At 55.1% G+C, this 17,019-nt stretch overlaps 1 protein-coding gene across 2 annotated transcripts in view; it reads right to left on the reverse strand.

The window, feature by feature from the left end:
- The window catches only part of SHANK2 (SH3 and multiple ankyrin repeat domains 2), a 561,657-nt gene that overhangs the window by 268,759 nt on the left and 275,879 nt on the right, over positions 1 to 17,019 (reverse strand). For both annotated transcript variants that reach the window (XM_070782471.1, XM_070782472.1), the window contains one exon: positions 10,691 to 10,804. In XM_070782471.1, coding sequence (XP_070638572.1) covers positions 10,691 to 10,804 — 114 coding nt within the window. The remainder of the gene's footprint in view (positions 1 to 10,690; positions 10,805 to 17,019) is intronic.

Here is a 17,019-nt window from a genome sequence, read left to right on the forward strand (position 1 = left end):
CTGAAGTGCTCCCTGCAATAGCAAAGCGGCAGCTGGATGGCCAATGTCATGTCAGTGTCACATCGGTGACAGCAGTGGCGCAAACTGCCTATCAGTGGTTCCTCCAGGACAGCACGAGAGCCTCTGGAAACAGTGCTTCTGAAGACAACCTTCAGGCCATGAGACCATGTCCTTGTCACTTGGGAAAGAGCAAAAGTAAGACCCAGAATTTGAAAGGATGCATTCAATTTTGTTTACTAGGTATTTATACTCAGAGAAGGACTGACTGGGGATTATCGACATGGGGGTAGGATTATGAGTGCCTTTTATTTTCTTTTTTTATACCTTTCTGTGTTTCCCAAATTCACTGCAGGCCCAAACATGATGTGTAGGAAGTGAAGTGAAGTGAAGTGAAGTGAAAGTTGCTCAGTCGTGTCCGACTCTTTGCGACCCCGTCCACGGAATTCTCCAGGCCAGAATACTGGAGTGGCTGGCCGTTCCCTTTTCCAGGGGATCTTCCTACTATAGGGATCAAACTGGGGTCTCCTGCATTGCAGATGGTTTCTTTACCAACCAAGCTATCAGGAAAGACGACGAGGATGATAAACGTGTTAATTTCAAGGGTGAACACACTTCCAATGATTACACGCAAATGGCCAGTAAGCATAAAAAAAGATGCTCAACGTCTCTGGTCATCAGAGAAATGCAAGTGGAGACCACAGTGAGATACCACCTCACGCTCACTAGGATGGCGATTATCAAAAAGCCCAGAAAATAGGCGTTGGCAAGGATGTGGAGAAATCAGAACTCTCATATCCCACTTGAGGGAATGGAAGATGGAAGATGGTCTGGCAATTCCTCAAAAGGTGAAACAGAGCTACCACGTGATGCAGCAGCCCCACCCCTAAGTGTGCCCGAAAGAACTGAAAACAAGTATTCAAACAAAAACCTGTGCATGAACATTCCTAGCAGTGCGTGTGTGTTAAGTCGCTTCAGCCGTGTCCGACTGCGACCCCATGGACTGTAGCCTGCCAGGCTCTTCTGTCCATGGGATTTTCCAGGCAAGAACATTGGAGTGGGATGCTGTGCCCTCCTCCAGGGGATCTTCCTGGCCCAGGGATCGAACCAGCATCTCTTACATGTCTCCTGCATCGGCAGGTGAGTTCTTTACCTGGGAAGCCCATTCATAGCAGTTCAGTTCAGTCACTCAGTCGTGTCCGACTCTCTGCGACCCCATGAACTGCAGCACTTGCTAAAGCCAAGAAACAGAAACCCAAATGTCCACCAACTGATGGATGGATCGACAAAACGATGTCTATATTCACAAGGGAGTATTACTCAACCTGAACAAGAAATGAAACTGTGACACAGGCTACAATACGGATGAACCCTGATAACATCATGCGAAAGCAAGCCGGTCACCAAGGATCACATACAGGGGTCTTTCACTTGGAGGAAACGTCCAGGATGGGAGAACCCATGGAGACAGAAAGTAAATGAATGGTCCTCAGGGGCTGAGGGAAGTGGGAGATGGGGAATGCTTGTTAATTGAACGAGTTTCTTTTTGCGATGATCAAACATTCTGGAATTAGTGGTGATGTCTGCACACCTTGTGAATAGATGAAAACCACTGAATTCTATGCTTGAAAAGGGTAAATCTTACGGTTTGATAAGTTCATCTCAATTTAAGGAGACGGAAAGCAAGGTGCCACGTCTGAAGTCCTCTAGCTCGAGGAGGGAAGTAAGCCGAGACAGGAAAGAGTTGACCGTCCAGCACTAATCTTACAACCTGAATTGATTAACCACTTTTTTTTTTTTTTTTTGCTGTACCATATGGCATGTGGGATCCTAGTTCTCTGACCAGGGACCGAACCCTTGTCCACTGGAGTAGAAGCATGGGTCCTAACCACTGGACCCGTCAGGGAAGTTCCTTGATGAACCACTTGGAAGCTTCTGGAAGCTGCATTTGCTGACGATGAGGGTGACTGTTGGTTTATGTCTGTGAGCAATGCCCAAGCAGCCACTTCCTGCCCCGTCTTCTTGGCTGCCCGGGGCCAGGTCCCCTGGGACCCCAGGCTCCTCCTCCTCCTCCTGGCTCCCCCACATCCCCAGACCCCGCCTGGCTAGGCACAGGGGAGACACAGAGCGTCCTCCCAGATGCTTCCTTGGCTCCACGATTTGCGGGAGCAGGAGCTGGCCCTTACATGTCTCCTTACATATGCATGTCTTCCATGTAATCTGCCAATGTGAGATTTCATCTTTCCCAGCATGCAGCCCCCATAAGCCAATGTTTATTCATTATCCCCGGATCTGTTTCCTATCGTCTATTTCAGCGGAGCCAAAAACAACATCTTAACTCAATAACAGAGCACCATCTGATGGCTTTCGTTCTCCAAAATGAGCCACAGCTCACTCGGCGGGGTGGCCCTTGGCTCCTGTCTGTGCCCCAGCTAGAGGGGGGCTCCCGGCCTGGCTAAGCATCCCTAGACTGGGTACTGAGGGAGAGACTGCAGGTTTGTCCTCTCTAGAATGACAGATGGTGGGTCAGGGTCCGCCTGCACATCCTGGGAGCATCCCACCTCTTGCAGGGCATGACAACACAATCTTCTGGGGCACTTAAGAGCCCATCACTCATGGATGATGAAGATGGGACAGCCAGTTACCTAAACAGGGTGCCCAAGCCCCAGTGCCATTCTGCCAGCTCTGCAGGGGGAGGAGGGTCCAGCTCCCTGTATTTGGGGTGAGGCAGGGCAGGCAGAGACAGAGATCACTGACTTTGGGTCCGTTGAAGGGACTGCTCCCTGAACAATCTCCAGGAGCCAGACTAGAAGACACCATGGCCTGGAGCGCTGGTACTTCCTCAAATCTTAGAGTAGCTCACCACCTTCCCTGTGGTCCACAAACTCGATGGTTTTAAAGAGATCTCATCCCGTAGAGACGGAGAGGTTTAAAGTGAGAGAAGTTCCATCAGTGGAACTGAGATGAACTGTGTATGAGAGGGAGAATGGATCGATACCATCCTTATGCAAAGTCTACCATCCTCCCATCCATCCATCAATCCATCCACATATCCACCCACCCACCCATCAATCCATCCATCCAATCTCTCCACACATCCACCCATCCATCTGTTCATCCACCAATCCATCCATTCATCCACCCATCCACCCACCCACCCAAATCTTCACCCACGTGACCATTCACCCATCCATCCATCCAATCTCTCCACACATCCACCCATCCACCACTCCATTCACACACCCACCCATCCATCCATCTCTCCATCCATTCACCCAACCACCCAAACCCTCACCCACATGTCCATTCACCCATCCATCGAATCTCTCCACACATCCACCCATCCATCTGTTCATCCACCAATCCATCCATTCATCCACCCATCCACCTACCCACCCATCCATCCACTCACCCACCCAAACCCTCACCCACGTGTCCATTCACCCATCCATCCAATTTCTGCACGCATCCACCCGTCCATCTGTTCATCTATCAATCCATCCACTCATCCACCCGTCCACCTACCCACCCATCCAGCCAGCCATTCACCCATCCACCCGACCCCCCAAACCTTCACCCACATGTCCATCCACCCATCCATCCATCCACTCAAACTTTCACCCACCTGTCCATCTACTGCCCCTCCCTCATCTTCTCATCCATCCCAGAAGCACTTTCTCAGCACTTGGTCCATTTCAGACCCCACGTCCTGTATGGGTAATGCCACTATGAACTACTTGTATCCTCCTGGTTCTTTGCCCTCATGGAAGGGTAACACACTTCGGTCAACTCACCTTACAAATCATATTTACAAACTAACTCACAGGCCCACTCCTTCCATCCCCTTGGCTGGCACCAAGTACACAGATTATATCTGCCCCAGAGCACAGGACGGCCCTGGGCCTGGCCCTGCTGCTGCTGCCCTGAGAGATTTCCAAATGCTGGTGGGTCAGCTCGCAGCCTGGGCAGGTAACAGTCTCAAGACAAGACAGCACAGTTGCTGCCCTTGAAACTCAGATAATGGAACGGCCCCACGGGGATGGGTTTGTACAGCAAGAAGGGGAGTAGGGAAGGTGTCTGTATAGAGCTCCATGCGGAGCAGAGCACAGCTTGTGAATACCAGTCTTTACCATAATCACAGACTGAACGGTGTCCCCAGACTCACAGGTCGAAGCCCTGATCCTCAATATGACTGCATTTGGAAACAGAGTCTTTAAGGAGATAATTAGAGTTAAATGAGGTCATAACCGTGGACCCTCAGCCAACAGAATCGGTGTGCTTGCGAGAAGAGGGGCAACACCAGGGATGTGCCGGCATGAAGGCCACGTGAGGACATGGGGAGAAGACGGCCGCCGGCTGGCTGAGGAGAGAAGCCTCGGGAGGAGCCCACCCTGCCCGCACCTGGCCCTCGCGTCCCGCCTCCAGAACTCAGGAAGATACACAGCTGCCGTTTAAGCCCCCTTGGTCTGCGGCACGTTGTCACAGCAGCCCTTCTCTGCCCACTGCCATCCACACAGGAGGCCCAGGGTGGGAGCAAGAGTTGTCACCCACCCCGGCTGAGACCCCTGCCCTCCAACCCAGAAGCCTGGCCAGTAGGGAACACCACTGTGCAAGGAGGCTGAGGGGACTGTGGACAGAGCTGGAGACGCCACATCCTGTGGTGCCAGGAGGGGCCATGGAGGAGGGCAGGGCTGGTACCCGCATCGGCAGGTTGCCACAGTAACCAAGGGCCGGCCACCACCGCCACGGGGAGGGGAGAGGGCCTGGGTCCCAGGGTGACACCAAGGACTGAATCCTCCTGATAGAAGCAGACAGACCTGGCAGAGCTCTATTTCGGGGGCAAGCCCGAGCGTGTAAACCGGTATTTAAAACACAGAGCAGCTGCCTGGAGTCAAGGCGCACACACCCAGGCGGCGAGGCTCCAAGCGTATTTTAATAAAATGGCGTAAAAGAAGGAGGGCGGTGGGGGGCGGGGAGGCTGTGTGCTCCTGCCACGGTTGTTTAACAAAAACACGCTCATTAGCAGCCAGGACAATGAGTCCCCGTGTCGGTTTCATTCTCCGTTAGGGAACAGCTAGTGACTGGAAGCCGGCTCTCTCGTTGCTTATTAATATTTTGGATTACAGTTGTGCTAATAGAGTCATTTGCCTATATTTTTAAATGTTCTAAATATAACAAAAACATTCTATTTTGGAGCCGACCATGCCCACTGTGGCGTGCTGCAGACGGTTCGCACGCTCCGTGACTAACGGGACGTCTGTTTAAGTGGGACTGCGCTGGGCCCTGCCCCCATGGCCGCACCCAGAGCCGCTGGGAGACGTGACAGCTCCCGCCTCGTCTCCCAGGGGGAAGGTGGGTCACGGCATGGCCTCCCCTCCCGGACAGAGAGCCCAGAGGCTCTGGCCTCTAGCTGAAAGGGTGGCTGTGGCTGAGCACGCGGAGCCCCTTGGCTGGTGGAGCACACAACTGGCCCGGGCACGCCCCCCGCCCCCAGCTCTGCCCAGGCCTGGCACGCGATCACACCCACCCCCCCAGCCGCAGTGACTGATTCCGGGGTGGGGGACTACGGATGACCCAAGTCAACCTAACCAGGGCCAGGCCTGGGATGTTTGCCGAGGAGACAGGAAGACTCAGTCTCCTATCAACACCTCTCTGCTGGACAAGGACCGAGGAGGACTGACCCCAGGGCGCCGAGGACCAGGCTGAGGTGAGCTGCCTGGAAAAGAAAACGGCCAGCACACAGAAGGTTTCCACCCGGCTCAGCCCAGATTGCATCTGCCCAGCTCAGCCCAGATCCCAGGGTGGTCCCAGGCTGTGGGCCTGATGGGGCAGCAGGGAGGACCTCAGGGCATGCTGCTGCACGAGGGGGCTTCTGTGCCAGGACAGACTCCGGGGGCACCTGGGCCGGGGTGCTGGACTCCACGTCCGCTCACCATCCCGCCCTCAAACTTGAGGAGGCTTGAAGATGGCAACTGAAAGTTTGGGGTGAGCCCAGGGCAGGGCTGGGGCCTGTGTTGCTATTCAGTCACTCAGTCATGTCTGACTCTTTGTGACCCCATGGACTCTAGCCCACCAGGCTCCTCTGTCCATGGGATTTCCCAGGCAAGAATATAGGAGCAGTTTGCTGTTTCTTCCCAACCCGCATCTCCTGCATCGGCAGGCTGGTTCTTTACCACTGAACCACCAGCGAACACTGATATAAAAGTGGTCCCACACCAAAGAGACAGCTTCTCAGGGCTCGAGCCAGCCAACTCTGTGCAGAAGCAGCTTGCTGCATGGAAACATTTAAAAAATATCTTCTCCCGTCTTCTGGATTCTATGTATACTCAACATAATTTTCAACATTAAAAAACAGGAGCTATAAAAAGTGCTAATTGTGAAAGCAAAGAATGGAGAAATTGGACTTCATTTAAAATTTTAAAGACCTTTCCACTTGTTAACAGACACAGAAAATGAAAACGCTGTCACAGACTGTGAAAAGTCTTTGCAACAGATACCTGATCAAAGAGTGATACCGGCATCTGTAGAGGGCTCCTCTAAGCTGGTGATGGCAAGATAAAGAGCCCAGTTAAAAATGGACAGAACGCTTGAACTGATACTTTGCAAGAGAAGCTATAAGTAAGGTAAGTAAGCACATGTTGCTCAGTTACTAAGTCGTGTCCGACTCTGTGACCCCATGGACTGCAGCACACCATTCCTGCAGCCTCTTCTGTCCTCCACTATCCCCGAGAGTTTGCTCAAATTTATGTCCATTGATTCGGTGACGCTATCTAACCGTCTCATCCTCTGCCGCCCCCTTCTCCTTTTGCCTTCAATCTTTCCCAGCATCAGGGTCTTTTCCAACAAGTTGGCTCTTTTCAACAGATGACCAAAGTATTGGAGCTTCAGCATCAGTCCTTCCAGTGAATACTTAGGGCTAATTTCCTTCAGGATTGACTGGTTTGATTTCCTGGCAGTCCAAGGGACTCTCAAGAGTCTTCTCCAACACCACAATTTGAAAGCATCAATTTTTCATTGCTCAGCCTTCTTTATGGTCCAACTCTCACATCCATATATAACTACTGGAAAAATCATAACTTTGACTATATGGACCTGTGTGGTGTTTAATAACATTAGTCATCAGCACAATGCAACTTATACCTACAGTAAGATATTCTCCACACCCATCTGAATGGCTGAAATTAGACTGATATTACCAAATGTTGCTGAGAAGTGGAGCCACCAGAACGCTCACACACGGCCGGCTGGAGTACAAGATGGACAGTAGTTTGGACAACTGTTTGGCAGTCTCTTATAAAATTAAACACACTCCTATCTGTGGCCCTAGGTGCTTCCCCAAGAGAAAGGAAAAGACATCTGGAGAAAGACTTGTACAAAAATGTGCGTAGCATCTTCAGTCACGAGCCCAGATTGAGAAGCAACCCAAACGTCCATTACCAGGAGCACGCGTGAACATCCTGGGGCATAAATATACAACGAACACTCACTGAAAACAACGTTCACAGAGCCCTGACTTACACCCCTGCAGTGGCATTCAGCAGCGGGAAACGCGCCGGGCTCAGGAGTACGTGCTGTAAGTTCCAGCTCTGAAACAACCGCAGGCTACACTGATCTCCGGTGGCTAAAACTGAGGACCCCGTGGGGACTTCCTGGACACAGACACCCCCTCCCATCCCTCATGTACCCTGCCTCTTGTGTGTAGAAAAGCTTTAGCTTCCCAGGCCTTCCCCAAGTTCCAAAGTGCAAATTTAATCAGATAAATACAAAACCAAAGGGAAACAGTCAAGCCAGACGGAATAATAATAGTTTTGCCATAAAACAAAGTCAAGGACTTTCAGTTCCTCCTCAAGGGCTATAGATGATATTCTGAGCCACATTCTTGAGCTGTTTTGCAGATACTCAAACCCCCACCAGGAGGAAGAACTTAACTGCATGTTGCCTACAAGCACACAGACCCTGGAGTGAATGAAGCCATAAAGTTGATGGTTGAAATTCCAGAAACATCATACTGTTCCCTCACCACCAACCAATCAGAGAGCTGCACGTGAGCTGACCACGCCCCCCACAACCCTCTCCCTCACACCTGGGGCTTTTGAACTTGAGCTGCCCGTTCTCCTTGCTTTGTGATGCCTTGCAATAAACGCTGCATTTTCCCTCACCACAACCCGGTGTCAGCAGGTCAGCTGTACTGCATGTTGGGTGAGTGGACTCAAGTTTGGTTCAGTGAAAGAATCAGAACCAGGGTTGCCTCTGGTTGGCAGGTAGGTGACGGGAAAGCAGCCAGAGAGACTGTTTTGGGGAGATGGACATGTTTTCTTGATTGCAGTTGGAGACACAGGTGTACACATTTGTCCAAACGCACTGAACTCTACTACCACATGGGCATTTTTACTGCGTGTAAGTCATCACCTTTATAAAAGATGGTGCTGGGTCGCAATCTCAGAAAGCCTAAGGCAACGAGAACCCAACAGGAGCCACTCTGGACTCCCCCACCCAAAGTGAAGTGAAAAGTGAAAGTCACTCAGTCATGTCTGACTCTCTGCAACCTCGTGGACAGCAGCCCACCAGGCTCCTCTGAGTTCTTAAAAGTGGAGGAAAGGGGGCAAAGAGAGGGCCAGAGATGAACAGCCTGAGGCCTGGCCCATAACTGGGGGGTTTGAGGATGGAGGAGGGACCACCAGTCAAGGGGTGCGGTGGCCTCCAGAACCTGGAAAAGGCAAGTAAATGGACTGTCCCCTAAAGGTCTCACAAAGCAACACAGCCCAGCTGACACCACCACGAGACCACCCTCCCCTCCACTGCACTCCTGACCTCCAGAACCACAGGATATCACACATGTGTTTGAAGCCACCACGTTCGTGGAAAAAATGTCCAGCTCCTAAGATCCTTAACCACAGTGTGGATCACACACTCTCGTGGTTATCCACATATAGCATGGACTGGAAGGACTGATGCTGAAGCTGGAGCTCCAGTACTTTGGCTACCTGATGCAAAGAGCTGACTCACTGGAAAAAACCTTGATGCTGGGAAAGACTGAGGGCAGGAGGAGAAGGGGGCAACAGAGGATGAGATGGTTGGATGGCATCACTGACTCTACGAACATAAAGCTGAGCAATGTTGGGGAGATAGTGAAGGACAGGGGAGCCTGGCATGCCGCTCGCTGTCCATGGGGTCACAAACAGCTGGAGACGACTGAGCGACTGAACAACAACCCACCCTCCCTCCAGGAAGCTGGTATTTTCTGGAGGACGCAGGGAGCAGGAAGGCCCAAATGACCCTCAAATGGTCACTCTGGGCTCTTCTGTCCAGGTGTGAAATTGCCAGCAATACCAAGCACCAACACGCCTGAGTCTTCCAGTGGAAGCATCTGGGCAGGAGACCAGTGGCGCTGAAGCTGTTAACTTGGAGAGAGAGGGAGGGCCGGATTTCCTCCCGGTCAGGAGGGGAGGGGTGAGGTGTCCAGCAACCTGGAAAAGCAGATCAAGCTCACGGGCCACGGTCTTGCCCTTCCCAGACCAGAGAGGCCGGGTAGCTGCTCACAGGAGGGCACACGTGTGAGCCAGCGGGTGCTGGGCACTGGAAGGGTCAGGAAGTCCAGCCTGTACCAGGGGCTCAGAATATCATCACCAAGCCTATGAAAACACGCTCCCATCTGCCTGCTGACCACCGGTCCACCTAGCCCAGCACGACCAGTCTTCCCTTTCAGGGTGGAGTGAGTGATAGTTCTTACCTCGACACCCCTACAAGATGGCAAAGGTGACCGTCCCCGTCTGGGTTTAACCTAAGCAGGACTGTGGGAAGCTTAGTACAGACCGACACGCTCATAGAATCCCATTCTCAGAAAGGGAACCAGCTGGGCGCCCTCCATGTCTGCAGACCGGAGACACAGCCCGCTTTTCCGGGCTCGCCTGTTCAGGATAGCTAATTTCCCGGTCAGGCTGGCCCAGCTAGAGCTGGACTGGGAACCTCGAATGGGTCAGGGCCACCAGACTGCCCACGGACGCAGAAAAGCTACTGGCTGCAAAGCAAACGTGGCTACTCCTGCCATGCGTGTCCCAAGACTGGGATTCTACCAGAAGTGGCCAGGGCACGTGTTGACCAGGCTCTTACAAGAAACCTCTGCTCTGCGTGGCTCCAGCTCATCCGTTTTTTCTCAGCACCCTTTTACATAAGTGGAATCCTCATAACATTTTAATCCACTCATTCTTTCGGCAACCACATTCAGGGCGGGTGTCAGAGCTGTACCTGGAAATTTGGGGAGGGGCTGGAATGACTTGCTTCCATGAGCACCGACCTCTTTCTAGCAGTTTTCATTGAGACATCAAACCTCAAGTCCTCAGGGAGGGCCTGGCAGAAGCCGGTGGGAAATGCAAAGCTGCCTGTTATGAAAGTTGGCGCGAGATCGATAGAATAGTTTCAAGCATTTAATCAACCCTCGAAGCCTTTTTCCAATGGCTCGAACGCAGGGTCCAAGTTTCCTGGCAAGTGCAGTGAGCCGCGTTTAACTACAAGCTTCCAGGCTGCTCTTCCCCGCCGCACTGGTTTCTGGTTCGAACAAAAGCAGGCGGGATGGCGTCCACCGCTCAGAGGATCAGAGATATCCTCCTGCCAGTACCTGCCGCGCACTGGACCTCGCCAACGACGCCGACCCCAGGCCCGGGAGAGGTGGACCACGAGGGCGGGGTCCGCTTACCTGCCTGGCTGTCCCGGGGCTTGCAGTGGACCTCCTCCACACACTCTGCCGGGAACCATCCGATGTGGCCGCGGGCGCTGCCTTCCCAGAAGCCGCCTTCGCCGATGCTCAGAACTGCACACGGAAAGGGGCGGGGTTAGTGGGCGGGGCTTGGGGATGAGGCCGCGAAGGGCGAGCGGCTCTGGTCCATTTGCCGGCTGACCACGCCCCCTTCAGTGGGGGACCAGGGGCCTGGCAAAGCGTCCCTCGGAAGGGGCAATGCGGAGCCTCTGAGCCCCTCTGCCTGTTAGGCCCGGGTGCGAGGATGCAAGCACGGGGCATCCCGGCATCCTCGTATCTTGCAGCACCAGGCATATGGCCCGTGTCCTGTCCCTTGGGTCCCAGTTGAGATGGGAGGTTGGGGGCCTCCAAGTCCTCATCATCAGTTATTACAAGTGTCAGAGTCGGGGGACAGGCCACCCCGATGAAGAGAAGGAACCATGAGGTCCCGAGCTGGGGGTGGGGGAACAAGAGTCCAGGCTCACAGGATGCCCTAAGTTAGTTTGATGAAACAGATTTCACAGCAGGAGACGGAGAAGCAGCCTGCCTGGCAGCTACAAGACACCGCCTGGACTTGAAGCGGGCTGGCCGATGCCCCACACGGGCGGCCCCGGGCCTTCAGCTGGCTTATTAATGAAGAACCTATGGATTATGTTGGTGCTACAAGCAGCAGGGGACAATATACAAGTCCTGAACATCCAACGGAAAGACTGATGCTGAAGCTGAAACTCCAACACTTTGACCACCTGATGTGAAGAGCCAACTCATTAGAAAAGACCCTGATGCTGGGAAAGACTGAAGGCAGGAGGAGAAGGGGACGACAGAGGATGAGATGGTTGGATGGCATCACCGACTTGACGGACATGAGTTTGAGCAACCTCCGGGAGTTGGTGATGGACAGGGAGGCCCGGCGTGCTGCAGCCCATGGGGTCGCAAAGAGTCGGACACGACTGAGCGACTGAACTGACTGACTGGTGCGCAGCAGGGAGCCACGGTGCACAGTGAAAACAGGACAAGGGCAGCGGGACAGACACAGCTGCTCTGCCTGCAGGGCTGAGAACGCTGGGCTCCCCGTCCCTGGCTCAGCGCTGGGTGCGCAAGGGCCTCGGACGAGGACGAAGCGTATTTGTTTTTAAAGCATCGGTGAGCAATGCAAATCCTAAGACGAGAGGGCCAGGCATCGCCTGGACAAATGTTTGGGTTGTCAGGGATAAGAGCTCGGTGGTGAGGGTGGGGAGGGTCTTTGTCTCTTAGGCCTGTGATGCTGGGCTGGGGGCGCTCCCCGCCCCCCACAACACCCCGGCTCCCTCAGAGCACAGCTGTGCCTCAGGAGGTCAGTACAATCTCTGCACGTCTGAAGCTTCTGTAAATTACCCGGGAGCCCCAGGCACCAAGGCTGTGGAGGAGGGACCATAACCACAGACCTCATCTTAATCTCTGAGACCAGATAAAGGATGCCTAGACCCATGAATTTTGAAGGCACAGCACAGAGAACATCAGTCTTAAAAGTCCTTGCCTGATAATTCGAAGAAATGGCCTGAACAAATGAGACGGGCAAGCCCCCTGCTGACCAGGATGACGGCAATCCCTCAGACCACTTTCTCCAAAATTCAGTGCTGGTCTCACACTCTGTGCAGCCTGGCTGACGTACACCACGGGGGCCCAGCTTGGACGAGAGAGGGTCATCTCGGAGCGCTGCCCCAGATGGCCGGCGGGGGACAGGGGCCTACCGCAGGGCGCTGTCTGGCCAGTGCCCACCCATCCTACTTCTTGGCAGCTGTGAGCAGGCCCCTGTGCTGTCGTAGAGGGTCTGGAGGAGGAGGGGCTGTCCAGGGAGACACCGGGCAGCTCCTGGAACACCTGCCTCGCTTTCTCCACTTATCAGAGCAGGAAAACGCTCCTCAGCTCAGAGCGGCCCCAGGTGTGAAAAGGACACGCTAACCTCACAGCAGGAACCTCCGGCCGTCACTGCCTCCGCCTGCCTCCGGCCCCCGGCCCCCTCCAGCGATGACACACCCAGACCCACCTAGGATCTGTATCGAGAACACGCTTCTGGGTGTGACTGTTAGTACAAAATTGCAAAGAGAATGACCGGCCGTGGACAGCTGACTTGAGAGCGGGGAGATGGGTGGGAGGATGCGGTCCGCTCGGGGACCCTTTCCAGTGACCTCAGGGGGCAGAGGAGCCACAGTCTGTGAGTGAGGGAGGGAGAAAGGGCCCAGGTTGCTCCTGGGTGTCTGGTTCAGCAATGGTAGCTGGGGGTCCTCTTTCCTGGGGCAGGAGGCAGGGAGGGGATGTGTATGGGGTCCCGTCTGGACCAGGCTGTGTGTTAAGGGAGGGACTCACTTCTGTCCCTCAGTGAGTCCAGGAGCCGGGTCTGCTGGCTCATCTGGCCTCACCGTGGGCCTGCACTCTGGGCTGTCTGTCCACCCACATCCTGGGGAGGGGCTTAATGACTCTCCAGGCCAGGTGCCCCTGTTACAGCGAAGAGGGAGCTGGGTTGAGTTCACGCATGAATTCTAGTTCTAAGTCACTGAAAAGTCAACACGTCACACCTGAGAAGCAACAGTCTTCACTGTCCTTTACAGGTCAGCCAGCTCCTGGAGGCCGAAACAAACTGGCTGGAGAAGGTGCCAGGGGAGCCTCTGCCCCAAAAGCTGCCTGCAGGCCAAGCCCTGTCCCCCAAAGACATGCACCCTCCCTTGTAAACAGAAAAACAATAATAACCACCCACACTGGATTAGGCTGGCAAAGTTAACAGGCCCCCACCCCCACCCCAGCCCACCCTTCCTGGTCACCAAGGAAGGACCCGACTGAGGGGAGGGGCCGGCCTCTGGGTTGAGAAAGCTGAGCCCCAGGCCTGCCCACATTCTGCACCCAGCCCCAGATAGGCATGGACATCTACACCACCCAGAACTTCAGGCCACCATCACCAGGAGGAGCAGGACAGTGCCCTGTGCCCAGGCACCCCTCAATTCAGAGAGATGTTGGGGTGCACTCTCCCAGGGGCACGGGCTCAGTGTCCACTGGGAACATTAAGACCCGCCTCCTAGGGCTGAGCAGAAAAGATGTGAATAATGAAAGCTGCAGGGGGTCAGCAGGACCCCCAGGGCCCACCGCCTGCCACCCGCACCCGGAACTGGAGACAGTAAATCCCAAGGCTTAGTCTGCCCGGTGTGGGGACTGGTGTTAGGGCGGCTTGTGCTGCTCACACGATGGGAGCCGATGCCTGCGGCCCGCATCTGCTGGCAGGTTTACACGAAAAACGTGAGCTGTCCCGGAAGTGGTGAGCCTGACGAACAGCAGGCGCCGACAAGTCTCCACCAGCATCTCCTCTGTCATCACCTCCGACACGGGGACAAGGACACACGGTCCCCAGACATGAAGTGAGCGGCCCCTGGGTCCCTGGGAGGGCTCCCCAGGCCCTTCCCAAGCCAGCCTGCTGCAGGTCGGCCCCCTGGGCCTGAGGGGACAGCGAGGGGGACGGATGGACCCATGGGGGGTGAAAGCCTAGGGCTGCAGGCTAGCTGGTTTCAGAGCTGGGCGGGGCCAGGAGACCCAGTGCTCTGTATCTGGGGGCCCCGGCTGAGGGGGTGTATGCAGACAGAGCAACCCTTTCGGGCCCGCTTCACCTTCACGAGCCACCAGACCCCCACCCCCCGGGCAGCTGACTCTGCAGATTCAGGGGTCACCCCTCTAGGAAGAGATGTGGTTATTTTTAGCATCGCCACCACCCAAGGGTCAGCAGGCAACAGCTGCTCAGCGCAGTGAGCCCCAGCGGCCTGACCTTCCCAGCTTCCTCGGAACGGTGGCTGCCCCTAGAGGTGGCTCTCCTGCCCAGGGATCGCTGCCTGCCTTCCTCCTGGGAGGAGGGCAGGGGGGTCACGGCCGCAGCAGACAGACCCCCTGTGAGAGCTGCAGGAGGGCCCGCGGGACCTGGGCGTCTCCGGCTCCCGGTGGCCCGTGGCCCGTGGCCCGCCAGCTCTGCTGGGAAGGGAGTTCTTGGGCACTTTCCACACCCGCCCCTCCCTTGGCTTGCAAGTTGGGGAGCAGTGAGAGAGACGCCGCCCCCCTTGCTTCCCCGGGCAGTAACAGCTTTCTGAATTAACGCCGCCGCATCAGGAAGCTCTTGTCCAGGGATGGCCACACGCTCAGCAAGGGCTTTTTAGCCGCCTTCCGTCTGCACTCGGCACGAAGCCGCAGGCATGCACCGCCTTGGGCACCAGCCAACCACTTAACAAAGCCTGTGCCCTGTGGGCGGGTGGTGAGCTGGCCAGATGGGGGGCTGTCTCAGGGTCAACTGAAAATTAGTCCACATGCAGGGGGAAAAAAGTCTTCCCCACAATGGGCTCTGGTATTAAAATTCCACTTTGCAGGTCATGTAATTTAAATGCTTATACTTTAAAAGTTAGCAAAAATATCATATTAAACTATGTAGAGGCAATTAGGGACTTCCAATGCTCAAAGGCCCCCTGGACCCCACCCTCGGAGGCAGCCGTAAACCCTGTGCGTGCATGTGCGTGTGTGTGCGCTCGGCTGTGTACAGCTCTTTGCAACCCCATGGACTGTAGGCCACCAGGCTCCTCTGTGCAGGGGATTCTCCAGGCAAGAGTGCTGGAGTGGGCTGCCGTTTCCTCCTCCAGGGGGTCTTCCCGACCCAGGGATCGAACCCCGGTCTCCTGCACAGGCAGGCGGGTTCTTTACCACAGAACGTGGATAGAAGTAGATGGGCCTGGTGGGAAGCATGCTCGCTAAGGAGAAAGGGGAGGGGAGCTGGACAAAGAAGACCTTTCTGTACGGCTTGTGGGGGCTCAGGGCGGTCCCCAGGGCAGGGCTGTCGGGGGGCACGTGAGGAGAAACCCGCGTTCTGAGTCGGCTGCCGAACCAGAATGAGGAAGCCAGGAAAGCAGCCAACTGGAAACGAGTGGAGGTGTCCCCACAAGGGAAAGAGCCAGAGAGGGCCTGGCAAGCTCAGCACCCCCACATCTCTGAACAGATGCAGAGCAGCTCAGCTCAAGTTGGGGACCTGAGCTGTCACCCAGGCAACCCTCCAAAATGAAAGAAGGAGAAGGAACTGAAGCCACCATCATCACAACTTAACACCCTGATGCCCAGAACACAACAGAAGATTACCGGACACAAATGCCCTAGGGGATGGGGCCCATGTCCCGGAGGAGAGAAAAGCCAGCGAGCCTGCCTGACCCTCATGGAGAGACGACAGATGGGGATTTCAGAGGGACGATGACACCCACCCACGCTGGGTGGGTTAAACACCACGTGCTTCCAAAGGAGTGAAAATCTCAACAGAGCAACAGGAAGGCTTAGCAGATAGACAGAAACTATATAAAAAAATACACATGGAAACCCTAGAGTTTAAACACATTATTTCCGAATGAAAAATTCACAAGATGGACTTAACAGAGAAGAGGAGGTTTCGAAGGAAAGAGCAAGTGAACTTGAAAACAGACCAACAGAAATGACCTGAGGTTAAAAAAAAACGATGGGAATGAAATGAACAGAGCCCCTGGGACTTGCTGATGCCACCAGATGGTCAAGTTTGCATGCATCTGGACCAGCAGAAGGAGCTGAGAGGGAGAACAGGGCTCCAGCTGTCCTCGGAAACGTATAAATCCAGGTGATGTTGGCCAGGTTACTGCACCGGGGGGAGGAGGAAGCAGGTCACCACCTAGTCAAGGCCAGATGGGTTGAACTTGACCGACTGAGCCCACAAGGGGCACAGGCTGCTGCCTGCCACGCGTCTTCTGGAAGCCTGTCCTCCACAACGGGGTGGGGTGGGTGCGCCCTTTCCTGCTCCCGCGGTGAGCTCAGCCACCCCCAGGTGGCCAGCCCCTGCACCCCCACCTCCGTCCTGTGGCCTCCAGGACAGCAGAGCTCCATTACGGCCACCGCCAGCCTCCCGCACGCGCCTGCACTACATCCATCTCCCTCAGGGCCTCCCACACCCCCTCTCCCTGGGAAACCACCGCCGGCTCCCCAGCACCCTGGGAACAGAGTCTAACTTGGCACGCATGAGGCTTTTCACCTCCATTTCCCAGGATTCTGCTTTGGGCATCCTTCCGTCTCACACGGTGGAATGTCCCAGGCCCCCAGGCTGAACCAGTCTCCTGATGCGCCTCCTGGAGCCCCAAGACATGTTTGAACCCGTCCTGTGCTCTGCCCGATCCCCGCACCACCCACTCCTGAAGCCCTGGGAGTGGAGAGGAGCTGCCCGTCGACGCCTCGCTTGCTCCTCCCCTGCCATCTCTGCCGTGGACTCCCATGCCAGATGG

The sequence above is a fragment of the Bos indicus genome, chromosome 29 (assembly GCF_029378745.1).
Source record: "Bos indicus isolate NIAB-ARS_2022 breed Sahiwal x Tharparkar chromosome 29, NIAB-ARS_B.indTharparkar_mat_pri_1.0, whole genome shotgun sequence".
Taxonomy (NCBI): domain Eukaryota; kingdom Metazoa; phylum Chordata; class Mammalia; order Artiodactyla; family Bovidae; genus Bos; species Bos indicus.